We start from the raw sequence: 26,252 nt of genomic DNA, 5'->3' as shown, positions 1-26,252 counted from the left end.
GAGGACAACTCACAAGGTCTCCCCCCAACACAAAATACTATCTATTTATGGATATCAAAGGACAAGGCAAACCGGTTTGATTCTGGATTTTGAAAAGGTAACTAAACATGGCAGATATGGATATTTTTGGATCAGTAATAATATATAACATTACATCACCCGTCCATTTGAATTTTACCGTTCAAAACTGAAACATAATCCAAATTACGGGTGTAACGGGTCAGAACCCGATATAGGGTCACATGTACCACGTAACCTTGTCGTCGTGTTTACTTTTTACCCCATATGCCGTCGGAACGGAACAATATAACACCGAAGCTACACCATATCCAAATCGCGTCGGCCATGTATTTACATTTCTTCAAGTTTGACAATAACAGTTTGCAGGCAACGCCTTGTTGAAATTAAACCTGGCCTTAGCCCTTCACAAACAGATTTCTTTTGCCTTTCCCGCTGCTCCTTTTTTCAGAGAATCCAGCACAATTTCCGAATATCTTATTGGACAACACCGCTGGACAGCTGCCAGTGTAAGTTCTGAGCTAGATATTCTATTTGGCCGAGACAAGAATGCCGCTGTATCAATAGTTGCTGCTTGATGTATTAATGCACACAACCAGTATATTTCAGCTTTCGAACAGTTGGAGAGAGAAGAACGCAGAATGTATGGTAATTCTTCTTTTTTTTATCAGCAAGAGATTGGCCAAACAAATCTGGAACAAGAAATGGAGGATGCATAAATGAATCGGTGGTGTGAACAGTTGCGCTGATAGCGCTGGAGATATTGTTTATGGATAGTATTAGCATTTGAATTTTGTATGCTGTATTGAAATAACAATCAGATTGTCTATCAGTTATCTATTTGAAATATTGTACAAACAAGAGAATTTAAATACGATAGATAGATGCTAGTCCAGGCCAAAGGCAATACAGATGCCAATACCACTGCGTTACAGCCAAGCTTTTGCATAATAGTGCAATTTTGCCAAGAACTAGCTTCGCCCCACATTTTGAGCGGTTTCCCGCTCATTGAGCCGCTCATGCCCTGATCATGAGCGGGTGCCCAGGTCTAGCTCCAGTGAGGGTGATAGATCCAAATATTGCCCATAGTTAAATCGCCAGACCGTCATCCAAGGAGTTTCACTGGAACGGGGACCATAGGATAGGTCATTCTTGCTACAATGCAGACCCTAGAATGATTTCAATCTTGAATTTATTCAGGGATGTACTGATAACTACGAGCTGCGAACTTTTATCTAAAGGCCCTCCGGATCTTTTCCTTTGATTTTCCGCCTTTAATCTCAATCGAGTCCCTTTAGTTGGACACACCATACTTGGCAGCCACAATATCAGCATGAACCTTATTTTCGGTTTCGTCAGACGGGAAACTGGAGGTCATAATACCCTCGTAAAAAGTTCCTTGGGCATTTGGACTGTTGTCACCACCAATACCAAGAATAATTGAGCCCTCAATGTGCATGGGATCGTAGCCGTTCGGGCGCTCGCCATCAAAATAGGTGGAAAGGTCGCCAGTGGTAGCGTCACCTCCGCGAAGCGCCCAGTGGTTCGGCTCGCCTTTGAGAATAGCAGTAAAGAACCGTGACGTGATAGATGGGTCTTCAGGGCTATATTTAGCATCCCTTCCTCCAAAGAGACCATCTTCGAGGTCACCCATAAGCCAGGGACCGTTGCCAGCACCTTTGCCCCAAGCTGTGTTGGTGCCGAAGTAAATAGCCTCCATATGACCAGCACCGGTATCCGTATTACTGGTCTCAGCATTGCCGTAGTCGAAACAGCATTGATCATTAAAGTCTGTACCGTCGATCACAGCATACATACCCTCAGGGTCGTTGCCTGTAGCTGTGCCGACTGCACCGTTCTTGCGATAACCCATACCAGCTTCTATCTTGACTCCATACACTTTCTGTCCATTGAGAGTGATAGGCGCGCCAGTTGCGTTGGCTATAGCATCATAACCCCCATCTGCCGGTCCTTTAAAACCACCAGGAGGAGCTCGAGTGAGATGGTTCTTCTTGCCAGACTGGTCATATATAATAGTAATTTCACAATCGGTGTTCGCGCAAAAACTGTCCTGAGCGGCGGCATCGGCAATACCCCCGGCTTTGACAGGCGAGATGTCTGTTGTGGTGCTATCAGAGACACGCGATACTTGGTAGAGAGCATCGGTGTAATCATCGTACAAAGCACGAGTGGTACTGTGCGCCGCAATGCAGGGGGTGTTTCCAGTGGCGTAGATGTCGCATGGCGCCGCGGCGACTAGAGATCCTGTGGCAGCGAGGCCAAGGGCTATGATAGGGCGATATTGTGGCATGACTAATCACGCTTGACTTTAACAGGACAGAAGTAAGTTGTTTTGGGATGACGAAAAGCCTCGAGTTGATTCAATGTACGAACTACGGAATTCAGGGACCTTTAAATAGGCTTGAAGCTACATGATGTCTGGGTTGAGCTGCCTTGACTTGGATTGATTTTCAGTTCTCCTGCCTTTTTGATAGAATCGAAGTATACATGCATGTCTTTCGCCCCAGTTCGAAAACAAGAAGAGACGAGTGTATGGTAGTATCTGCACGGATCTAAGCGAATACACCGATCAGTTCTCACGGAGTTATACTCTTTGTAGTCTGTTTCACCCGGGAAATCCACATTACAGCCAACGAGGAAAGTGGCCGGGCAATAAGAAATGAATTAGTCGGAGTTACCCCACAGCTTCCTCCAGGAATGAAGGTTTAAAATGATTTGCTGGGACTGTCTCAGTATACGTATCATTTGTTACCTTGCTTTAACTGGAGAATCCCAATCAGCACACATCAGCAGGACACTAGATAGAAACATCATATTCATCATTATCCGCACTTTAATCCGCCCGTAAAAGGACATCATATCACGGACAAACCTCACACTCAATGAGCCTTGTTAGCTAGAAGCCTATGCTCCCCGCAGGAATTTTACCGGCTTGGGCGAAGATTGGCCGAGACGTGGGGAACCCTAATGCGGGGATCGTGATCGAAAGAAAAGACCGATTGGATAAAAGAATCAACGAAAAGATGCAAGTCCGCGGGGTATGGATATAGACACAAAAATAGGTGATCGTCAATCCAAGATTTTTGGATATACTTGGTCGTATCTTAGAAAATCGTCAATTGAAGAAAACACTCACCAAGACATGTTGCCTCTCACCGTCAATGTAACATCTGATTAATCCCATTGCCGATAAATTGATCACATTGCAAGCTTTCCACCGATTGAGCAAGCTTTGTTGCCCTCAGAATTAACTGTTGTATATTGCTTGGGATAGCGTCCATCGATTTTACCTGTTTTAACCTTCACAAGTACATGAACTATGAAACATTATCACCACTCCCAGTAAGCATCGGATCCAGTGTAATCATTCATCTGATCTTCTATTGATCACTTTCCAGTAAGATTGTGTGGATTACGTCTTTCTCCTAGTTTTCATTGTAAAGACTTTTAGCTCATTGTATCTAACAATATTGTTGAAGTTTCCAGCCGCCGAAATCAGGCGACTTGAACTTGGTGAATTTTTGACACATACCGGGAGCATCGTCAACACGCAGAATGGGAGAATCAGTAGGGGAAGAAACATAGCGATAACCGGGGTCGACTTGTTTTTCTACCACCTGACCAACAGACTTCCCTCTTGTGCACTGTACATCATTAACGCCGTACAAAATTTCTGGTCTTAGGATTGGGAGTGTTTATCTCATTTTTGCACAACGCTATAACAGGAGATATGAAGTAAGTGTCATCAAAACTGTGGGGGAGTTCGAGGGTATCTCCGAGCTAGGCAAAGATCATGGATTCAGGCGAATAGCGAGACTTCACTAATTTCTGTTCGGATTCCGGTTTCTTAATATCCCATCAAAGACCCGGATTCTAAAGATTATTATCTTGGATGGTTTCTTATGGAGACTTTTCAAGGAAATATCTGAGTAGATAAAGAAAATAAGATTGGATCATTGTAACCAATGGGCCATTTTGATAGCAATAACATTGAAGAGTATCGGGAAGAATTTATACCGCCAGTTTTTGAATCAATAGCCTCATGACCCAATTTTCACATTTTGTATCCTGTTCGATGCGATTTAATTCAGTATGAATAATCTTCTCCAACTCTCTCAAGACTCGGAGCGTGTATCGCATGCTCCCATGTCTGTCGAGCTGCGCAAGGATGGTCTTCTTGTGGGGAATAGACAGTGAATCCAAGGATCTGCCTGTCCTCATTATGCCCCGTAATAGAAAATCTTGTCGGTCGGATTGCCATGCATGAACGATTGGGAACGAGAATTTTCCTTCGTCAAGATCCTCACAAAACCCCTTTTCAGTAGTATACTAGTTCATTTGGTTAGCATCAGATTCGGCTTTAGCTAGCGTCTGGCACGTACTTGTTGATCTGTCAAGTTCTTAAAATCATCCCTTATTTGAAAATATTGACCAAGCACAGTAATAAAGTCTAACGAAATAGTCCTAGAAAGAGTCAGAAATGAAGTCAAGTGTCTGTTTTTGTTCAAATGAACTGACTTATTATGAAGACTGGATGAACACTCATTCATCAACCGTGCGAGTAATCTAAAGAGACCACCAGTTTCTGCACTTTGTAAGTTGACATATCCTGCTGAATAGACCCTCGGAATCAAGGCTTACTATGGTTAATCATCTCAAGATACTCTGCCTCAGACGGACACTGGAATTGTTGCGTCCAATGTAAATCCCAACTTTGACCAATGAACAAATTATGAAGTTCCTCCATAACTATTTTCATGCAGTTAGGGTTGTTCAACTGCAAAACATCGTTCATGACATCAACAAGCAAGAAATTGGCGCTGTTTATTGTAGATGCGGCCCCGAAGACTGTATGGGTCGCAGGATGACCGCGTCGAAGATCTGAAGAATCTTCAATATCGTCCATCCTGAAATAGTCAGTGCAATCTTTAGGGTTTATTGTGTAAAGAATTCCAATATACTTACATAAGAGATGAACTGTGAAGTTTTTGTGAGACCTGTTTAATCGTTTTGATAATTGAATCTGGGAGTATAAGCCATACATTAAGGGCGTCAATCAGTGCTTCACGCATTCCTTTGGAAGGAAGAGAGCTGATGTATTCGAAGGGCGCTAGCAGAGCCTATGGCCATTGGCTATTAAATATAAATTCATTCTTCAATGGACAGGGAAGACCGACCTTGTCGCTGAGACTAATTGAACTTTCAAATTCAGGAAGACCAGCCGAGTCAACAACGGAATATACGGAGGAGCTGCTCGAGACACTCGATCTCGGTGTACCAGCCGGAGACTGCTGACTGGTCTCAGAGTCAGAACTGCCAGCAAGATCCGAGTCTGGGCGTTCATTAGGGTCGGGGGTTTTCGCGGAATGATCCTCTCGTTGCCTCTTTTGTTTGTTCTTTTTGGCTTGAGAATGCAACATAACCTGACCCTTGGCACATAGTTCAGGGTGGTAGCGCGGACAGCGTAAGCTCCAAGCAACATTTCCTGATATTTGATATGCCTGGGCTTTCAGATAGATTTCCAGCTTCATCGAGCATTTTTCTCGGTCTAGCGAGAAAGCATTGACTTTCTCGTAATATTCAGCCTCATAGTGGCGTACGGTCTCTCTTGTTCTCTCTTTTGCCTCTGGTATCGAAAGATCCTCCCACTGCATATAGAGCCAGACGAGGTTTGTCATGGCTGTATTTTGATCATTCTTGCCTTCTCTCTGGTACTCATCCCACTCGACATCAAAGGAGAAATAGTCATTCACTAGCCCAAGTGCCGCAAAGCATGGCCTTGTGATCGGAGCAGCGAGCTTCCATTCTTCGTCAGTCAATTGAATGCCCATTCCGAAGCACATTAGTTTTGAAACAAAACTAAAGAGTTTATTAATCGCCTCTTTCTTTCGATAATGAGCGCCTATCGAAACTTACGGTGCCCCAGTATCAATAATGCGATAGTCAACATAGTCGTCAAGCGTGGCAAATAAGCAAGATTTGTCCCGAGATGCAGTTGTGGCGACCATTTCCTTCCAAGAATCAATGAAGACTTCAGCACATGGCTTGTCCACTGCTAATAACTCTAACAGCATTTTCGATTGAATTTGTTTTGTACCAGTCGCCGATCGTACAGTGCGATAGTCAGTTTCGCTCAAAACGAGGTTGTCGGTTCCAAGATCAAGCTGTCAGGGGGAGTCACTATCCAATCCGTTCTATCATTGACAGGTTGTCTCTTACTGGAGCTTTTGATACTGATTCAAGTACATTGTCATAGAGAAAAGCATCTGGAATTTGAAATTGTTAGTGGTTTCCGATACAATATTTCTAGAGTCGGAGATTGCGATTGCCTGCTTACATTCAAAGATATAACAGACAAGGGCGAGTCGATCAGGTTTGCACATTGGCAATACCATCGACCCGAAGTTGCCTTCGAAAGGATTGCAGCTCCCCCATCGTTCAATTGGACCAATGTATTTTTCCCAATCTTCCCTTAAGCTGAGGCAGCCCTGGTCTGCCTTCTCTTCATGCTTGTGTCGGCGTAGTGAGAACTGGGCACAGAAGCCTCCGATATCACTACTTCCGTTTCGCGGTACCTTGAATGAGGTCGCCTCTTCTTTGAGAAGGATTGGACATTCCATTTTTGAAATAATGGGAGACAACTGTTGGTATCAAGCACTAATCGCAAAAAGCGACATGGCATTTAAACAACTTCCCGACACGAGAAACGCGCACCATTAGAAGCATGACTTCATCAAAGACCCGCGGCATTGTCACGACGCTGAAGCGACGCAAAATCGGATTCAATGCTCACCCTCTGTGAATGTCTGACATTGGAACCAAACAAGTTATGGGCGGTTCGTAACTTTAAAAAGTGGTCAGGAAATGACCGGTTCCCGTGTCTGATGGATGTTGATAGGCAAGATATTTCGGAATGTGGAGATGTTAACTTGACCATAGCTTCGTTTGATGGACAAGGTTCCAGGGTCGAACACATATCGACCCACAGTTTCGTCATTCGTTCATACTGTTCCCTGAACTGTTTGTGTTGTGTGAGTTTCATCCTCTCCAAGTTATAATCCCAAGATCTACATATGTATCAGGATTGGCTGAAGTAGATTCTCTATGATGACGCGTATGTACATAGTGGAAACAAGCTTATTGCCGATGCCTGGAAGACATACATTCACCGTCACACTGCAGCGATCGTACCATAGCTGAATATACAGTAGAAACCTGTTCGATTCCAACTTAATCTCGCTCCTATGCATTGACTTCAGACGATCTCGGTCCACTCCCAAACTGGCGGGGTTTCCTTTTTGCAAAATCCCTAGTCTGCTACCTCCAGCCCTCCCAAAGCTCAAATATCCAATATCAACGAGATTTTGAACAGCGTCTACTGTAGATTAAAGGTACGATGCACAGAAGGATGAATTCAGATCTTGCATTCCCACCCGAAAAAGATCCTTCCTTCGAAGCTTTTCTTCGTCTTTGTGCGGATAAAGGACTGTCGAGTCGGCCTCAAGGCATCGCAGACTGTGATCGCTGTGATGGCTTATCCGACTCTTCAACATTGTTACGATTTCTGACCGCCCGGAAGAACGACCCAAACGCTGCGTTGGGGCAGCTGCAACAGTCTGTGGACTTTCGCCAGGACCGGGATATTCTTCGTTTATACGATGTCGTGGATACTGAGGATTTCGAGCAAGCCCGTCGATTTGTGAGGTCAAAGCCCGAAGGTTCAAAAGAAGGCGACTAATTTTCAAGTCTAGTATCCACATTGGACGGGGAGAAGAAATAAAGAGGGATTGCCAATTTGTTATTTTGATATTTCTCAGCTTCATAAGACTGCGCTCCATTCGTGGGAAGAGAGTCGCAAGTCCGCCGGCTGGAGCTTCTCAGAATTTGAGGCTGGAGGTTGCCCTAAACCCGATATGTTGCAAATGGCATCTGTATTTCATGACAGTTTGGTGCGGTTTGTACTTCCGCTGTGCACAATGATGCCGGATAGATGTCATCCATCCACGCCAATTTCCAGTTCTATTTACCTTGTCGATGCATCCGAGCTTGGTCTGAAACAGGGCTGGAATCTCAAATCATTTGCCCAAGAGATCAGTTGGTTACTTTCAACATGTTATCCAGAAACAATATTGAAGGTCTTTGTAGGTTTCGAATCACATCACATTCGGGGCTTGTTCATCCATGAAGTACGACCACTCATAATCAACAGGTTTGCAATGCACCTTCATATTTCGCGACGGTTTGGAAGTATCTTAAAAAATGGGTTGACCCCAGCACAGCCGAGAAGATCGAAGTGCTAAATCCTAACGAGGTCTCCGATGTTTTGAAACAACATATTGACAATGCAAATATTCCCACTGCTTTTGGTGGAGCCTTCGAGTTTACTCATGGTTCACTGCCGGCGCCGGATCAAAATATCCTTGATCGCCTGTCATGGGAATCATCCCATCAAACATTACCTTCTGGCCCTCTCAAATTTTCTCAAGGTATAGATGGAAAGCTGACAGCAGTAGCAGTGGGCGCTTTACAGGGTGCTAAACGAAATGATATTATTGCGAGAATAGACTCAGATGAAAAGAATTGATTCGATGGAGCATTCAATGCAATTTGACCACATTCAGACTATGTATATCTCACACTCGTAGGGGAGTAAAGGAGATCTATTACCGCTCATTGATCGACACTAGATTATTGAAATAACGATACCAGTGGCACTTGATACCTATGACCTCCCAATCCTTCTATCAATCATATATTTATAGTATAGTAGTACTATACCGGTATATTAACTAATTTGTTAGTGCGGTTGGACTTCGGCTCGGGTTATTCAAGTTCACTTTCAAGTTGATACATTACACCCCGAGGCCGTATGAAAGCCCCATTATTCACTATTTTATTCAAACTATCTAGATTAAAGTGGTATTTTAAGTAGTATTCATACCATCTCAGTGTAATCCCATCAAACTTCCCAGCTTGTCCTCAAAATGGTATGAGCTACTGTGTGGGGCATGACGTTCTCCGAGTATCCAGTTAAATCGAATTGTTTGAAAACATGCGCTCATCAAAAATATTTTTTGGGTTTTTGATTTGTGAAGCACATCGGGCTTTTCGTGACCAACTTGCCACTACCAAGTTCCTTCAACTGCCTTGAGGAAGAGCAGATCAATCCTTGAAAATTTTGAATTCATCATCATAGCAATTCACCAATATTCTCCCTTTTTTGTCGCCATGAACAAGTATCTTGAGAACCTTTTGTCGTCATATGGACGCACAGAGCTGTGCTCATCAGTACTGCCAGCAGTGCTAAACAGTATCTCTCGCATCGCTGAGTCTCTGCGCCAAGCGCATCATGTTTCTCTTGCTGGGACTACCAATGCCTTCGGTGATGGTCAGCTGAACGTCGATATCCTGGCCGAGGACATTCTTCGGGCGGCGCTTAACAAGTGCCCCGCTGTTGTGACGGTGAGCAGCGAAGAAGATCCGGTGGAGCAATCTACCGGTGACAACGTGGAATCTTCCTTAGAAAAATACACAATAGCTTTCGATCCTCTTGATGGAAGCTCGATCATTGCGCCCAATTGGACGGTCGGAACCATCATTGGTATTTGGGATGGAGCCTCAGCCTTGAACCAGGACCCCTCGATCAAACAAATTGCGGCTGTTTTGGGGGTTTACGGTCCTCGCACCAGCGCTATTGTCGCTCTTAACCTTCCTAATGGTGAGCGTCATTGCATCGAGATTGGAATCGGCAAGCCCGAGTCCATGGACCACGAAATAATTCGACCAGAGGTGCGACTGGCGGAGCCACCGTTCAAAACTCGATATTTTGCCCCAGCCAACCTGCGATGCGCTGCCGAGAACGGAAAATATATGGATTTGATCACACATTATGTGTCCAAGAAATACACTCTACGCTATAGCGGAGGCTTGGTGCCGGATGTTGTTCATGCGCTCGTCAAAGGTCATGGCGTCTATGTCTCCCCCATAACCAAAGAAAGCGATGCAAAACTCCGCCGATTGTATGAACTGTTTCCCATTGCGCTTGTTATTGAAGCTGCCGGAGGGAAGACAGTAGATCCGGCCGACGGAAAGGACATTCTTGCCCGGTCAGTAGCGCACTGCGATGAAAGGGCTGGTTTGATTTGTGGAACAACCGAGGAGGTAGATCACATAAAGAGAGCGCTTCTGGGTGTATGAAAACGTATTTTTTAGTAGTGTTTCACTGTACGCGTTAGATTAATGAACATCAAAATAGTGGTATGTCCTTCACATTCTATGAATCAAAGCGACCTCGAACAACCTACTAGACCAGAGGGTAGGTTTCCGTAATAACAGATTACCTACTTGAGGTGTGCGTCGGTCAATCGTGATCTTCCCTCTCGTACTAGTGTGACTGCATGAGTAAATCGACTAGTGATCACTACCAGGAGGATTATTACAACGATATGCTTTAGGCTTGACCCGCATAGACCTTGGAAAGTGAGTAGACTAGCTTTTGTGGATGATTTGTTCCATTATTCTACGATAAGATGACCAAAACCTGAATTCCTTCAAAGCAACAAGGAGATTCAAAAGAAATCTCTTCGCTCAATGATTATAGCGCTTATCTCCACTGAAAAGATCAATGTTAAATGATAGCTCACGCAGACACACTTTATCCCATGATGACATCAATGGTCTATTCGTACTTGGACTAACATCCAGCGGTAACATTTAATGTCGAACATCCTTGTGGCGTACCTCATGATATACTATATCTAGATCAACACTGTGTGCTTCAACTGTCAAACTCCTATCTTTACCTGCCACCTGCCTGACCCGGAATGATCGCTGGGGACGGAAAAGGAAGTGGGGTTGGTTAGCAGGCAACCCGTGTTATCTGATCTTGATCTGCATAATATTCCCTTGATCTCACTTGTCAAGCCCAGCTAGACTTTCGGTTGGCCTCTCTTCTGCATTTCAGACTTTTCTAGATATTCTGGGCGATCGACGGCTCGGGATTTGGGATTCAATGTGGTATGATCTCGTCTCCATCTGATGTAGAAGATGAAACATATAGCAATGGATTGTGAATCCTGGTGTCATGTTAAGACGAGAGTGTAGATCAGATCGCCAAATCTCATTGACTTTGTTGATTTCATTCTTTGAAGATTCTACGGCTGGTAATCAGACTAGGTAATCAGACTAAGTAATGAATCGAATATTATGTCTCAAAAACTTGCGTTCCAATGTTCGTGTCCGGCTAAGAGTGGAGGAACTACATAGTTGTTGTAGAATCCTGTAGCTCTCTTGTAGCCACTGGTACGGCTTCAATGATTGACTCCATGTTAGGATTCATATTCCAGATCCCAGTAAGCTTCAGTCCCGCTCCAGCCAGGAGATCAATCCATTGTTTCTTAGATCTTTCAACCCCGGCGCCTATACTCATCATCTGGATATCCATTGCAGACTGCATCCGGGGGATTCTAGTGTCTGGGAGAACGAAATCAACAATGATGATGCGTGAATATTCCTGGTTCATAGCTGAGACCGTGTTGAGGAGGATTTTTTGACAGATTTGATCAGGCCAATCATGGAAAATCGCACGGAAGAAATAGGCTCGTGCATCTATCTTGGTCAGCGCCACGACGGCAAAGCAGCCAGAGAAGCAAAACATACTCTTAATCGGTTGAGGGTCGAGAAAGCTATAAGGAAACTTTTCTATCACAGAAGATTCCAAGTTGGAGATGATCTTGTAAAGGTCTTGGAGTATCAAACGTCCAGGGTGATTGGGATTTTCAGACCGAAATCTCAAGAGGTCATGGCCTTGGTTTCCCCCGATGTCGACCAAAAAAACGGCATCTGAACCTTGCAGTGCCCCTGTTATCAGTCTTTCGATGGGGTATATACTAAACCAGTTTGGCCTTCCTTCACGTCTGCTTGACATGTAAGAGTTGAAAAGCTGTTGGTGATGTTTGCGAGCGGCCAGCCATTCAAATTGGCTTTGCCCAACGGCCCATTTCATCGGAGACGAAGAATAATCTTGAGGGTTCTTGTACCCATGAACTTTGAGGTACTCGGGAAGTTTTGCCAGAGTAGGCAGGGTCAAATCGTAGCTGCTGGGGTCAGTATATGATATCTCCAAACAGAGGGGCCAGGCACGAAGGATCACAAACATGCATGGAACACCATCACGGCCAATGGGATGAATCAAAGTAGCAGTCTTATCTGTCGCGCGATAGATTTCTGACGCGGGGCTAGCACATAGGCCGAGCGAGACCATTACCCTCATGAGACGTACTATAAGCGTGGGTGCATACTAGTATTAGCGTCGTTTGGTCATGGCAAAGATTCATCTTATGCCTTACCTATCAGTCCCCGGTCTGCTCCTGTCTTTTTTGAAATTTCCGTAGCTGAAACGCTGCTTTCCTCTCCCGAGTTGACCAGCAAAGGGAAAATATCAAGGTCGATAACAGTGCGCAGAGCTGCATTTTCCGGTGGCTGGCGTACTGATCATTAGGCTAGCTTTTTGGGTCTCATGGATAAGACCTGGAAGATACCTGATAAATAAGACGAAGAATGGTTTCTGTTGGTGTTTCAATTGATAGTTTAAGCTCATCGACCAACTGAAGAAGACGGAAGTGGTTGTGACCAGGGCTACCCGGGATTTCGGAAGCCTCCTTGATTTCATCAATCAGCTTGAGAGTAGTATCAGTATACATGTTGGACTGGGTGGACAGATTCTTTTCGAGGGGCATGGAAACTATTTGAGACTGCAGTTGGACAAGGAAAGGAGGAATGGTGAACAGAATCTGGGAACAGTGACTTGAGCCTTTTATGCCATTTTGGGGACCATATGGTCTCTGCTGGCTATACATTCTCCTTCAAGTGTCCACTATACAACGGGATATGTGTCCGATCTCGCTCACGCGAAACAGGACGTTTCCGTACCGTGCTGGCCCCATATTTATCTGATCATGCACATCAGTGGCCCATGTGTCGATCCCTGCTTCTCAAGGGGGTCTGGACGGGAAACAAGAAGCAACCAAGTCAGACGCCGGTGAACTTTGTTATCCGTAGTCACCGCTCTAATGTAGAAAGCTAAAATGAGTCAATATAGATCATGGAGATGTTGAATAATGGAAACTTTTGGAGTAAACGATGATGTTGACAAATGATAATTATTTCTCCAACAGATCGTTGAAAGTGGGCATGGTTGGCCATGTTTTCGAGAAACAATATCCATAGTTAGGCATGAGAGGCCTAAAAAAACCGACAATTTGTATGGTATCCCTGAGCATTATAATCGGGCAGAATATGCTCGTATCCCTTGTTTGGATACTAAAGGACCAGGCCTGTGCGAAAAACGCGCTAGCCAGACACAAAAACTTTTGCAAGCCAAATATTCCCTGAGCCCTGCCAAGTCCATGACTATTTTGTATGTAGTAATGTCGTTTTCTCGGGAGGATTGATGTTCCACCTTGCTCTGTCAATATTTGTAATATTTAGACCTAAATCAAGCGCTCTTGTTGTTGCACTCGTATCCTAAACAAGGACATTCCCAAATTCGGGGCCCGTTTAACATGGCTGAGATTGTCGAGACCCTCGAAATTACCTCTATGGCGCCCCACTCGCATCTATCATGTTTCAGAGGGTTGTAGGGGCATGAGGCATCGCATTGATTGATTGAGAGCAACCTTGACCAATTAGCGGCGACCTTGGCGTCTGGGAAGTCTCCCCTGCATTTATCTTCTGACGACTTAAAAATCCGGTGTTCGCAGATTAGGGGCCATTAATGAGGATACAGTGTCAAATCTGGTAAACTGGTCTTTGTAGTATTTAGATGATTTTAGTTAGCTGAGTCTGTTCATCATTTTTCGCCGGTACTGAATCTCCATCGTGGACTCCTGTTTTTGGTTGAGAGAAGGCTATGACATCCTAGGAGATTAAAGGTTACTTAGTTATAGTACACACTTACTAATTGCATTGGTTATTAGGAAGCCGTTCTGCCCATAGCTATGAGAAACGGTGTTTTTGTACAGCAAATTCAATACACTTGCTTCGCCATGATTATGTGCCTAGCTGATCTTGGGGATCTTTGGCCCGAGCTGAGGTCGCTGTCTTAGTACTTCATATTCGGCCAGCTTTCCTTTTTTGGCCTTTCTTTTGGGGCTATTAATAATATTGGTTTGTAAATAACACTGCTCATAACCGGGTTATTAGTTTTGCAGCATCTTCTCTCCCTCCAAGGTTAGTCCACTGATCACGTTTGTGACGTTCTCACTGACTCATAATCGAGTAGTATCAGACGCGATTCCAGGAATATACCAACAAAAACTCAGGCTTTATGGAGATCCATTATTTGAATCTGAATTGATATAGTATCTCAACCTGTTACGACTTGTAGTACAGGTTGAGATACTATATCTTAAAGCTGGGTGTAAATGGCATGATATAAGACCTGCTTGGTATATTATCCGTGATATGTATACCATATGATATGGCACTATTGCATGAATCTGTTCGTATTAGTAGGAAAAGATGAATGAGTTAACTATCAAAGGTTGTATGAGCACTATTACGCAGCTTTTTGATGGAGACATCCGGTGGCCTCGAAGGGGTTTCGATCCACGAGTGCATTCACCTGATCAAAATATACTAGCGCTGCAGATTGCCCACCTAGACTTGAAGCCTTCATTACATGTTCATGGTACCGTGCCATTTCAAATTCTTATTCGTCTCAAATGTGATTCTGGAGCATGAGTCTTTTATATTTCTCAGGTAAAATCCCGAATCAAATTCATTTGTTCGTAGATTACACCATTTTGCATGATATTACAAATCTATATACATATTCACGTGTGAACACCACAAAAACAACACGCATCACAGCACCTGGTAGGTGCTGTAATGCTAATAGCATTCAAATTTAGCCTAAAGCGTTCTCTGACGAGAGAAAATAGAAGGGTAGCAGGGGGCATGTAGAGAGAAGAAGACTGAGAGAATAGAGCAAAGACAGTGCAGGATACAGATGACAAGGGTTAATCAATCCTGGCAGGGTGTTCAAATTGAAATGTAGATAAAATTTTATGAAAAAATTGATTAGACGGATAAAAGGCTACAAACAATACTGATACCACCATAAACGGTAGGATAATCTTAGTATAGAAGGTATTATGTAGAAATATTCCATAGTATAGCGTATTCAAGGGTTGGCTACTGTCGCTATGGTAGAAGAGATTTGGAAATTTGAAGTTTCATATGCTAGATATCTTAATAATTTAGTTAGTCGCTGTGAAACTCGCAAAGTATCATGGGCCACGGCTTGTATCATAATGCTGGACAAAAAAATGGAACTATTGCTTTCTTTCTTCAGTAAGTAATCAGTTGAGAGACTCTATCCCTAACTTGAGGAATTCCCAATACATTTTCGGGTGGTCATCGGTCGATTGATGGAATTGAGGCCATAAATACATATTAAATAACTAACAAGAGACAAGTTGTCTCTTGTTAACCCCCCACAACCCCCACGGGCATTATGCGTACGCCACGTTCACGGTGATAGTCACACCACTGTGTACAGTTGAGCTTTTAACATTACAATTCTTCCGATATGACTGAGTAATGAATAAAACACAGAATGCATATATAAGCCCAAAATATACCATTCCATATTACAACTGGGATACACTACACCGTGGGCAATCGTAGTAAGAACCCCTTGATTTCTAGAAAATCAGTGGGTTTTGCAGATGATCATGTGAGTTGCTGTCTACAAAGATCATGGATGATGATCTTGGTGCTTTTCAGCTTTCAATCTAGACAAATCGAACGCGGGCTCCAAAGATGGTTTAGTGGAGATTCCGCTGAGACCCGTCAATTTCTGCATCAAAACGGATGGGTCCAACCTTGCCGTCAGCATCAAAAGCATTGAACAATCACCACGTTGTTCATTAGTAAATTTCAATATTCTGCAGGAATTGGCCACATTCGGTTGTGTTGTACAGGTTTCACATTCAGATATTCTCTCATGTTTGAACTTCCACGCCAAGCAGTGACAGTTATTGTCCCACGGTCGCCTCCATCGGCTGAAAGCGATCGTCTCCTGCTTCGTCCTATTTCAGAGGCTGATCTCCAAGCAATATTTGCCATTCGCTCGCGACCTGAAGTTGCTAAATTCAAGTGAGTGTCTTTCTCTAGCTTCCTTGTGGAATACCTTCTTTTCCGGACTCCTGGTTTTGCTCTGAACTGTGGCTATATGGCTTGCTTACAATGCGCAGTCATCCTAAGGCGCCATTTCAGTCTCTAGAAGATGCGCGGGAATGGCTTTCTTCTAAAACATTCGTCACGGGGCCTTCTGAGGTTATTGGGTGCTCCTTCACGATGGCCGTTGTGGACAAATCGATTGCATCTGCAAAGGAGCAAGTAATTGGTTATGTGGGCATCAACACGTTAGATCCCTGTCCACAAATTGGTTATTCGATTCTTCCAGAGTGCTGGGGCAAGGGCTATGCGACAGAAGCTTTGCAGATGATGTTGAAAATGTGGTGGAATATTCCTCGACGAGAGATGCCAAGCCTATTTGCGCGCGAAGAAGAGCCAGAAAAAGTGTATGCATTATGCGAGAAGGCCAACCATGGTAGTTGTCAGGTGCTCAGAAAGTGCAATTTTGAGGTTGTGGACGAAATACGCTATGAAATGGATGAACTTTATTGCTGGGCCTTGACCATGCCAGCATCCTACTAGTGAGCTTGATCGGCAATCTTAGATCTCTAGATACAATATAGTTAATAGACATGGTTGTTAGTTTTGAACCTTAGAACCAATTTACGTATTGTCTTGACTATCCCCAACTATTTGTTGTCACGGTCATCCTCCAAATTTGAACAACAATGTTCATATAACGTACTATGTAGAGAATGAGTTTACCTTAGGTCTACACCCCGCAGTCGGATCTTCTACTATGCATATACTTCTAGAGAGTCGCTTATCACCCACAAATGATGCCATTTTGCCGTCATGATATCCACCGTCTCCATGCAATCCTCGGCAATGATGCGCATCAGCTGTGAAAAATGATCATCGCTAGACTGCGTTGCTCTAGGGTAGTGTACTTTTTTTTTTTTTCGTATGGAGTCTCTCATACTGTAGTCAATAAATGATATATTGACCTAGAGATTTCCAATACTATACCTACCTCAGTAGTACTTTCATTCAAGATAAGAAACATCGTACTCTGCGCCTGGGGATTTTCATTTCAGTGAAATAAACCCCCTCAACGAATCTGATATGTTCAAGACTATCACGCCTGATTTCAAGATAAACTGATTGACATATAAATATCTAGCACTTAAGAGTTTTCTTTTTCTACCGGTGGATGGTAGGATCTTAAATTCGAAACATCTCTGATAGATATTATGCTATGGAACTTGAGAACATCAGTTACTTTATACAATGCTTTCAAGATGAATAGGCAGATGTCTATTACTGGCGAGAACTCTCACCACGATGGCGTACTCCGTAGATGTTCATCTGTTCTCAACGTCTTCATTTCTGGCTTTTTCAATCTCCACTCGAACCTTGGGGGGAGACTTTTATCCGTAAATGGTAAAGATCTTCATCTCCACCAATCTGCCGGGGTTTTTGAAGGGAAATTCAACAAGTGAGGAACATCAACCGGCACTTCTGCCCTGACGGGAATAATGTGTCCGCGCCAGGTCTCGCCTATGACGCCCGTCGTGTAGTATGTCCGGAGTACGGAGTACAGCTTGGTGTTCTCTTCAATCACATCGTGGGTCAAAGTTCTCCGAATACGCCACTTCCGAGGTCGAGCAGCCTGTGCAAATTGGGTGATACTGAGTAAAGGCACAGCAATGAGAGGCCACGCGCGATAGCCCCGAAAGTCATGGAGGGGCATGGCGGGGCCCCATATTTCAGGCAGGGGATCATAATTTAGTGTCTTTAGAGCGGGGACAAACTGGAGAAGATGTAGCAAAGTGAAGATATGATACTCGAGGAATACATATTGTATGGTGCCGAGTTGTGACTATGAAGAGAATTCAAATATCTGCTTGCCCTAAATATATGCACTTTGACATTGAAAGAAGCTCCCTGGTGTAGATACAGAATATATATTAACCTTGTATCCTGTTTTTGCATATTCCCCTGCATCTCAAAGAGGCGTCTCGAAAATTGAGATTTATCTAGCAACCCACATGCACTTTGTGTCTCAAATCCACTTGCGACCGAGGGTCCGAGGCTGTCCAGTTTGTACAAAGAATGATTTGTATGTATAGCAATAAGATCGAATATAGACTACAGAACAGGGCAGTCAGAATTAGCTACCAATTTTAACCATCTCTTTGGGCTGGAGCAGACCTATTGTTGATCAATGCCCCCCCCGATCGACGATCCAAACCCCGCGACGCCTTGGTCCGTGTTTCCCCCAAGTTTCCATCCTTCAAACCCGTTGGAACCGAGGCGTGGGGAGGCTATGAGGGGTTTCATGTGGATGACGATCAGGGGACGCGATGCTATATTTGATCTCGTATGTCCCCTGGTCTTTTTCACTTTTTGAAATTGAAGACCTGTCAGCAGATATCCACTTCAACTTGTTAAATTCTCCATTATAACTTCACCTATTATCCGATCATTCAATCTTCCTCCACAATGGCTGCAGACGGCCCTAAACCCGGGTTTCTGGGAAACCTCAATGAAACCCAGGAAGCTAAGCTTCAAAACCTGTGGTCTGTTCTTCTGAAGGCTGTCGAGCTTCCTGCGCTTGATGAACCCAATGGGAACGCCACGGAGAATGCCACTCCAGCCAGTCCAACTCAGCCGCAACGCCGACAATCCCTTCTCAGTCGCACCCAGAGCAATGTCTCCGATAAGACTAGTACAACTATCAGCTCTCCATACCAGCAGAAAGTCTTGGGATCCTTGCGCGAGCTTGGTATCGGCGCCCAGGAAACGAAAATGCTTCAAAAGTCTCTATCGGAGATCACCCCCGCTGGACTTCGGGAGGGTGTGCTTGAACTTTTGAAGCATGATCATCCCGATGGCATGCTCCTTCGCTTCCTTCGAGCTCGTAAATGGGACGTTCCCAAGGCCTTCGCTATGATGATGGATGCCATTGTTTGGCGCGTGAACGAAATGCACGTCGAAGACGACGTCATGGCCAAGGGCGAATTGCATGCTCTCAAACAATCCAAGAACAAATCGAACGTCAAAGACAAGAAGGACGGTGAAGATTTCCTTGCCCAAATGCGTATGGGAAAGAGTTATGTTCACGGCGTGGACAAGATTGGCAGGCCGATTGTTACAATTCGTGTACGCCTGCACAAGCCCGGGGCTCAGAGTGAGGAAACGCTCGAGAGATACATTGTTCATGTCATTGAATCAGTTCGCCTGACAATGTCTGCCCCCGTGGAAACTGCGGTATGTCTTGCCGGACTTTGCACATCGTATCAAGCAATCGCTAATTTTTGTACAGTGTGTCCTATTTGATATGACCGGCTTTGGCCTGTCCAACATGGTAAGCAAAATTGCGGCCATATTGAATCAAGCTTGGAAATCTTATTGCTGACACCTGCCTGCAAGGAATACCCTCCTGTCAAATTTATCCTCAAGTGCTTTGAGGCCAACTATCCAGAGTCATTGGGTGTCCTACTGATCCACAACGCGCCTTGGGTCTTCTCCGGTATGTAAAAGTTACACTTCTTCCGGTCACATTTGGTTGGCTCCTTTTCTGCGTATCTGAAAGGCAATTGCAGACTAATATTTCTATTCTTGGGCTTAGGCGTTTGGAGATTAATTCGAGGTTGGATGGACCCAGACATCGCCGCCAAGGTTCAGTTCACCAACAATGTGAACGATCTGGAGAAATTCATCTCTCGAGACCAGATCCTGAAAGGCCTCGGAGGATCCGAGGAGTGGGAATATAAATACATTGAGCCCGAGGAGAGCGAAAATGCTCCCATGACGGACACAACAACACGCGATGCACTTATCCGGGAGCGCCATCAGATTGGGGAAGAGTATTTGACCTCCACCTCTGAATGGATCGATGCGGCCAAATCGAAAGACAAGACTAAAACTCAGTCGGTCGCAAGTCAACGCAGTTATCTTGCGGAGCGCTTGAGGGTTAACTATTGGAAGCTTGACCCTTATGTACGTGCTCGGCTTTGCCTCGACCGAATGGGTGTAATCCAAAAGGATGGAAAGGTAAACTTCTATCCCAAGGAGGGTGAAATTGAGGAAATGAAACATTCTCCTAAAGCTTCGGAATTTCGCCATTTAGAAAGCGTGAATGGCACTGCGACTCAGACTCCTGTTTCATAGATATTTACATATTTACAAGTTTGGATATCCACTTACTGCGTTAGAGTTTATTTGAATTGATGAATCATGATACCTACAACTTTTTAACCTTCTCTAACTCTTCGATATGAAATGCCTTGCCCTATATTGTGTTATTATTGTAAAACGAAGTACGAAATACTTACTATACTAGCAAATTTGGAAAATGAAGTAATGTTCGTGGAAATCGGCATTTTTCATCAACTTGGAAGATAAAAGCAAGACTGGACTTGTATTCTATATCAACTTTGAACCAATCTCAAGACTTCAAATATGTCAATTGTTTTTATAAATGAATACAATCTTTTCAAATCTGACAATCTTTAATTAAGAGATGAGTCAGCCGCTTTGAACTCCGAACTCCGAGTCTTGATGACATTCAATCGGTTTTCTACTCCTCTTCTTGCTGATCAGAAAACTGGAAATGGGTGATAAAATGGCAACTACTCGTCGTAATGGTCAGCTATCTTCTTGTGAGCCTTGTCGGAAATCAAAGCTCAGGTGTGACCACACGATGCCAATCTGTGGGCGTTGCACCCGCCGAGGTTTGCGGGGGGATTGCATTTATCATCCGGCGCCTCTAACTCGACATGATTTACAACGACCGAGTAGAAAAAAAAATTCAAAAGGAAGGTATCACGCAAAAGTATCATGCTACGTTCCAAAGCGAAAATCAGGGATGGAATCAAAAGAAACATTCGGTATCATTTCCCGGCTTTCTCGGGAACACCAGCTATTCGAATACTTTCAATGATGCAGCAAGCGAGTTCATGCCTTTCTTACGCTCTCAGGAGTATCTGAAAGAAGAAAACACAGTCAGTCAGTCAGAAAGTGTTCCCATGGATTCTCGCAGGGTTCAATTAGGTGCTCAGGTTCTTACACTGTTGAGTAATCTGTCTTTCTACCGAGATGTAGTAACTATGCGGTTTGAGATATGGGAAGGCTGGTCTTTCGGTCTGCCATTAACGGAGTTGATCTTCGAACTCATGGAGGAAATGTGGGGAGATTGTCCAGAGAACGCCGTCGATCAAAATCTCCATGCTTTGAAACTATCCAAAGAGATGTTTCGGACTCACGCGCGCCCCTTCAAGCCAACCCCTGACATGTCATGGTCTGGTTTCAAACAACTGCTTTCTGGTAGATGGGAGATAGTTGGGCTAGTATTTTGCATTACTGGCCTTTCAACAGAGTGGCTCTCGGAAGACGATGCGATATTCAAACGGCCTGGGTCCACAGACTCGAAAAGTTTGGCGACAATGGCGAGCGAAGTGAGTGACATTTGTCTTCAGTTCTGTGAAAGCGCAGGTATCATCAATGATATTGTTTGTTGGCTACTTATGCACCACACAACACTGTTGACCACAGTATATGGAGAGAGTGGTAGGTTGCCCTTGTTGGTTGCCAGCCCCGAGCGAGACTAATAAGCCTCTTCTACACAGATTCACGACCTTGGAGAAAACTTGGCGAGCTATCCACTACGGTATTTGCCTTAGGTCTTCACGAAGATTCCAGCGCTCAGTTTCCACTTTACTTGGCCGAACTCAGGAAACGAACAATGGTTGCTACTTTCACCATCGACAAGATTTTGGCTACCTTCTTAGGTAGACCACCTCTCATCAGCTGGCGGTACTGTGACATCCAACTACCACTTGATCTCAGCTTCAAAGAAATGCTATCAGAGCCAGCATGGCTGGAGCAAAAAATTTCCCGTCTAGAGCAAAACGGAGGTTGGAACGAGGAAGGGTCCATTACAAAGGGGGCATGGGCTCGGGTCTCTTTATTGAAGAGCATTCTCCGGGAGAAAGTCTTAGAACTTTCATTGAGCTATCGAGTGGAAGACATAAGCCGAAAAGTGGAGTAAGTCCATTTAGTAATCTATCCTACATCAAAGTCTACATGGACTGTCTGGCTTTGCGTTTTCAAACTGATACAAGAATAGAGACTTGCTGGAGGAGAACCGCCGGCTTCGTGCATCTCTTCCAGAATTTCTTCAATGGACACCGGAAGAAGATCGTGACTCACCAGTTCCTGTTGTTGAAGACAGATTACTGTTTGCTCTTCACCTCGACATTCTGTATAATGACTTCTTGCTCTCTCGTACAATTCAGAAGTGGACGCATGGCCAATCAGGTGCCCTCATAGAAACATCCCGTGAGATGCTTAGTGCTTTACTATCCATGGTAGCCAAGTCAACTCGCTTAGGTCACCCAGTGTTTGATATGAATTTCAACGTAAGTTTGGTTCTGTGAATCCGCGCGGTATTCAACAGCTCACCTTATCCATCTCAAAAAATAGTTGTGTTATTTTGGATTACCGGCCGCTGGAATACTCTCTGCCGAACTTTTGCGAAGATCACGCGCTATTATCTCGGATGCCACCATTCATTTCCCTCGTTCGGAGATCATCCAGAGTCTGAGTGTTTTTTCTTCGCATTTGGACACCTTCATACAATCTCATGATGGAAATTACCGTGCGTCTGAGCAAGGTCAAAGAGTTATCCGGCATATTTTAGATCAGGTTCTTTCCCATGAAGGCCCTTCTGCTGTGATGCCCGATGTCTCGGATATGCCAGAGCAGGCGCTTTTGGTTGATAACATTCTTCATGATGTCGACGTCAATGATCGAGATCTATTCCTGGATTGGATGGATGGCACCGTGGTGCACAGATCGGAATCTTGGTTGAGATGGGTCAATTTCAATTGACGGGCGATACTTCATTACTATGAAAATAGGTCGGAAATGCACCATCTTCTTTTGTTTCTAGTTAGTAGCACGCTCGGTCTGTTCAGAAACTAATAGCTTCGCATCCATCATAATCGAGATAGGAGTCATATTCTCTACATCTGTTCATTTTTCAGCCATGGAAGAATACTTATCGGTGTCGTTACATTGTAAATTTCAATGCAAATGGCGTGTCTGTATTCCCTTTCTTACAGAATTATCTTGCAGTGTGGGTTGCAAGCCACATTTAATCACGGACTCTCAGAAGTGTATTTCCCCGTGCGGAAGAATGCCGTCTTTGGTCCTCGGCTTCGAATTGGCCTATCATTTCTAGAGTACACTGGTGTATCAGACCCACCGGGGTTCTCGGGTGCGATTCCGGCCACCTTGGGGATCTTGCCTTCTTCGCACTCACTTGCATGGTTTTGCCGCTATCCACAGCATGAAAAGTTCCGAGGATCAAGGTCGAATCAAACGCCGAAAGATTGCTGTTGCGTGCGATGACTGTCGTACGCGGAAGGTCCGCTGTGACGGAGTGCAACCCGGTATGTGGAGGAGCCCAAGAGTCCGGAATGCGACCCGCGCTAAGTGACACAGTATGTGGGCCATGTAGCAAGAGGGTAGACGGAGACAAGTGTGTCTATACAGGAGAACTGGAGAAGAAGCGCGCAACGCAAAGGTAAGTCCTGTATGAATTGGATGGGTGTCTAACGCTCCACATATCAGACGTCTCTAAATTTGATACAGCTACATCGCAAGTTTGGAGGATCGGATCAAGCACCTTGAAAGCCCAAGAGCGTCAGAAAGAACTTCACAGCCAAACCTCACGCCGGTAGAAACCTTCGAGATAATATGATGTGTCCTGATAGACTAATAAAATGATATAGCACCCTTCTATATCTTCACCATCCCCAGTCATTGCTTATCCTGAGACACCGGTCGATCCGAGCCGAGCCAGAAAATGCCCCGATCAGCCAGAAGCCACCAGCAACTCCGGACACGATGGGGTCAATGCGATGATGGGTGCATTAGAAGAAGGGCGAGCCAGTCAAGGTTTCTTTGGGAGTTCAAGTGCTGCAGGATTTATGCGACAAATCAAAATAGCCGTCGACAAAAGGATCTCGTCGCCAGATCAACCTTGCGCCAGCCCAGAAACAGCTCTTCACTCCAGTCTCTTGTCGGGTTACAATGGAATGAATCAATCAAGCATTCCCACTTACGTCTTACCACCAAGAAGGACAGCCGACTCTTTGATGGAAATCTACTGGAATTATGTGTTTCCTCTGTACCCATTTCTTGATTGCAATCATATGAAAGGGGAATATGCCAAGGTCTGGCGAGGAGATACTTTGCAATACAATGAGAACATGGTAATGTGTACATTCAATGTTATATTTGCCCTTGCAAGTCAGCTAGCCGATTTTATTCCACCATGTGATCGAGAGGCCGCTGCGGACGCTTTTTTCTCGCGCGCCAAGGGGCTTTTCCAGTTCAACTTATGGGATACAGGCTCTGCGGGTCTCGTTCAATGCCTTCTACTAATGGCACAATATCTACAAAGTACAGATTCAGCACATCAGTGCTGGATAGTGACTGGGTTAGCGGTTCGCAATGCCCAAAGTTTAGGTCTTCATCTTCCTCAGACTATAGCACGATTTTCAACCTTCCAAGAGCAACAGCTTGCTCGAAAGTTATGGCATGGCTGTGTTTTGATGGATCGGTATGTTTATATCTGAATGAATATGGGAGAAATAACCCTACTCAAGCCACTTCTTTTCCTAGAGTCATGTCCATGACATTTGGTCGACCAGCAATGATTTCGAAAGTCTCCAGTGGGGCCGTTCCTCTGCCATTGCTTGTTGATGATGAATTCATATCTGAAAATGCTGCAGCAGAGCCAATGCAGCCTTCAGGACAGCCATCTTTGCTGGCATTCTATGCCAAAACTTTAGAATTATATGAGATCATGAATGATGTACTTCTGAGTCTTTACAGACCAATTACAGACGACGGCGCAGATGACATTCATGAATTCTACTTTAACAAAACTCTTAATGAGGGAGAGCACTCGATTTTCGAACTTGATCATAATCTTACCCTTTGGGCTCGAAGTCTACCGGCTCATCTGCGGGTGGGAGCGGCACCTGAACGGGATAATCCTGTCTTTTTTCGCCAGGGTATCGTGCTGAACGCAAGGTCTGTGAGAGGGGATTTGACATAAAGATTTTGGCAGCTACTAATAAACTCTGCCCCAGATTCCTACATGTTCGAATTCTTCTTTTCCGTCCCATTCTATCGAAGTATTGCTCTATTCGCGACAACCTGACCATGAACTCTCTGATCCCGATCAGTGACTCTTTTCCTCATCGTGTTGCCCTACAATGCTCGATCATTTGTGTTCGGGTAGCCCAAGAATCGATCGAAATGATATACAATAATGTTCCAGCAGATGGAACCGGCGGACCATTGCCAGCCTGGTGGTATAACATTCTCTGTATGGTTTCCTTGCACTCACATTAAGTTATACCATAGCTGCTATGCTGCCCGTCAATTGGTAGAACTTGCTAAGAGAATTCGATTCTAACTGCATGGTGTACAGACATATATACTGCGGCGACAGTTCTGATAGCGGGTCGTTTATGCCCAGCTATTTCATCGGAGATAAGTGATACTTCAATCACTTCTTCGTGGAATCGTGCATTGGGCATATTACGCAAATATCAAAGCTATAGCTTTTCTGCCAAACGGTGTGTGGCAGCTCTTGAAATATTGTATGAGCAGGTTGTTTCTGAGGACCAACAGCCTGGTGAGCAGATTAATATCCAGGAGAAGGACTCACAGAACGGACCAAGTGTGCTTAATGATATTCCTTTTGGCGAAGGTATAAATACAGCCATGATGGACGCCTTTGAGCTTCCTGACTTTCAGGACATGTCATGGCTTAACAGCGTACCAAGCAATCTCTTCTGATACCTCTTTCGACATTCTCGAGACCTCATGTAGTTAAAATACTATTTCTATTTTGTTTCAAGGTTTCTTGCATCCTGAAGCAGATTTCTTCGTCAATTGCATACACATGTAATAGATCATGAAATTGAAAGTTTCACGGGTACTATCCACTCACAGTGGTAAGACCAATAGGTTTGAATTTCAGT

At 44.4% G+C, this 26,252-nt stretch overlaps 10 protein-coding genes across 10 annotated transcripts; 6 read left to right on the top strand and 4 right to left on the bottom strand.

Annotated features, from left to right (window-relative positions):
• Window positions 1–1,312: 1,312 nt before the first annotated feature.
• Window positions 1,313–2,329, bottom strand: N7469_003238 (uncharacterized protein; the record flags this gene model as incomplete). Its single annotated transcript, XM_056642158.1, has 1 exon — window positions 1,313–2,329. One exon carries the CDS (start codon window positions 2,327–2,329, stop codon window positions 1,313–1,315), a length of 1,017 nt encoding a protein of 338 aa, XP_056504652.1.
• A 1,721-nt stretch (window positions 2,330–4,050) lies between these two features.
• On the bottom strand, window positions 4,051–4,945 carry N7469_003237 (FPP/GGPP synthase family protein; the record flags this gene model as incomplete). Its single annotated transcript, XM_056642157.1, has 3 exons — window positions 4,051–4,368; window positions 4,422–4,624; window positions 4,681–4,945. The coding sequence occupies 3 exons, from the start codon at window positions 4,943–4,945 to the stop codon at window positions 4,051–4,053; spliced, it is 786 nt and encodes a 261-aa protein (XP_056504651.1).
• Window positions 4,946–5,000: 55 nt separating this feature from the next.
• N7469_003236 (terpene synthase family protein) lies at window positions 5,001–6,113 on the bottom strand (the record flags this gene model as incomplete). The annotated part of the gene is made up of 3 exons (XM_056642156.1): window positions 5,001–5,159; window positions 5,217–5,898; window positions 5,956–6,113. The coding sequence occupies 3 exons, from the start codon at window positions 6,111–6,113 to the stop codon at window positions 5,001–5,003; spliced, it is 999 nt and encodes a 332-aa protein (XP_056504650.1).
• Window positions 6,114–7,447: 1,334 nt separating this feature from the next.
• N7469_003235 (CRAL-TRIO domain-containing protein) lies at window positions 7,448–8,623 on the top strand (the record flags this gene model as incomplete). The annotated part of the gene is made up of 3 exons (XM_056642155.1): window positions 7,448–7,738; window positions 7,791–8,180; window positions 8,249–8,623. 3 exons carry the CDS (start codon window positions 7,448–7,450, stop codon window positions 8,621–8,623), a joined length of 1,056 nt encoding a protein of 351 aa, XP_056504649.1.
• Window positions 8,624–9,267: 644 nt separating this feature from the next.
• N7469_003234 (fructose-1-6-bisphosphatase) lies at window positions 9,268–10,236 on the top strand (the record flags this gene model as incomplete). The annotated part of the gene is made up of 1 exon (XM_056642154.1): window positions 9,268–10,236. One exon carries the CDS (start codon window positions 9,268–9,270, stop codon window positions 10,234–10,236), a length of 969 nt encoding a protein of 322 aa, XP_056504648.1.
• Window positions 10,237–11,296: 1,060 nt separating this feature from the next.
• N7469_003233 (uncharacterized protein) lies at window positions 11,297–12,740 on the bottom strand (the record flags this gene model as incomplete). The annotated part of the gene is made up of 3 exons (XM_056642153.1): window positions 11,297–12,318; window positions 12,387–12,519; window positions 12,579–12,740. 3 exons carry the CDS (start codon window positions 12,738–12,740, stop codon window positions 11,297–11,299), a joined length of 1,317 nt encoding a protein of 438 aa, XP_056504647.1.
• Window positions 12,741–16,048: 3,308 nt separating this feature from the next.
• N7469_003232 (GNAT family N-acetyltransferase) lies at window positions 16,049–16,764 on the top strand (the record flags this gene model as incomplete). Its single annotated transcript, XM_056642152.1, has 2 exons — window positions 16,049–16,200; window positions 16,299–16,764. 2 exons carry the CDS (start codon window positions 16,049–16,051, stop codon window positions 16,762–16,764), a joined length of 618 nt encoding a protein of 205 aa, XP_056504646.1.
• Window positions 16,765–18,687: 1,923 nt separating this feature from the next.
• N7469_003231 (CRAL-TRIO domain-containing protein) lies at window positions 18,688–20,358 on the top strand (the record flags this gene model as incomplete). The annotated part of the gene is made up of 4 exons (XM_056642151.1): window positions 18,688–19,455; window positions 19,511–19,552; window positions 19,618–19,717; window positions 19,817–20,358. The coding sequence occupies 4 exons, from the start codon at window positions 18,688–18,690 to the stop codon at window positions 20,356–20,358; spliced, it is 1,452 nt and encodes a 483-aa protein (XP_056504645.1).
• A 608-nt stretch (window positions 20,359–20,966) lies between these two features.
• N7469_003230 (fungal specific transcription factor domain-containing protein) lies at window positions 20,967–23,079 on the top strand (the record flags this gene model as incomplete). Its single annotated transcript, XM_056642150.1, has 4 exons — window positions 20,967–21,756; window positions 21,816–22,233; window positions 22,316–22,607; window positions 22,672–23,079. 4 exons carry the CDS (start codon window positions 20,967–20,969, stop codon window positions 23,077–23,079), a joined length of 1,908 nt encoding a protein of 635 aa, XP_056504644.1.
• A 460-nt stretch (window positions 23,080–23,539) lies between these two features.
• N7469_003229 (transcription factor domain-containing protein) lies at window positions 23,540–26,067 on the top strand (the record flags this gene model as incomplete). Its single annotated transcript, XM_056642149.1, has 7 exons — window positions 23,540–23,642; window positions 23,695–23,776; window positions 23,845–23,929; window positions 23,985–24,817; window positions 24,880–25,293; window positions 25,353–25,591; window positions 25,697–26,067. 7 exons carry the CDS (start codon window positions 23,540–23,542, stop codon window positions 26,065–26,067), a joined length of 2,127 nt encoding a protein of 708 aa, XP_056504643.1.
• Window positions 26,068–26,252: the final 185 nt, after the last annotated feature.

This window comes from Penicillium citrinum (genome assembly GCF_028827155.1).
Source record: "Penicillium citrinum strain IBT 23319 chromosome Unknown utg000002l:1.0-3833315.0:1.0-3834789.0, whole genome shotgun sequence".
Taxonomy (NCBI): Eukaryota; Fungi; Ascomycota; class Eurotiomycetes; order Eurotiales; family Aspergillaceae; genus Penicillium; species Penicillium citrinum.
This window is presented reverse-complemented; position numbering and strand designations above follow the sequence as displayed.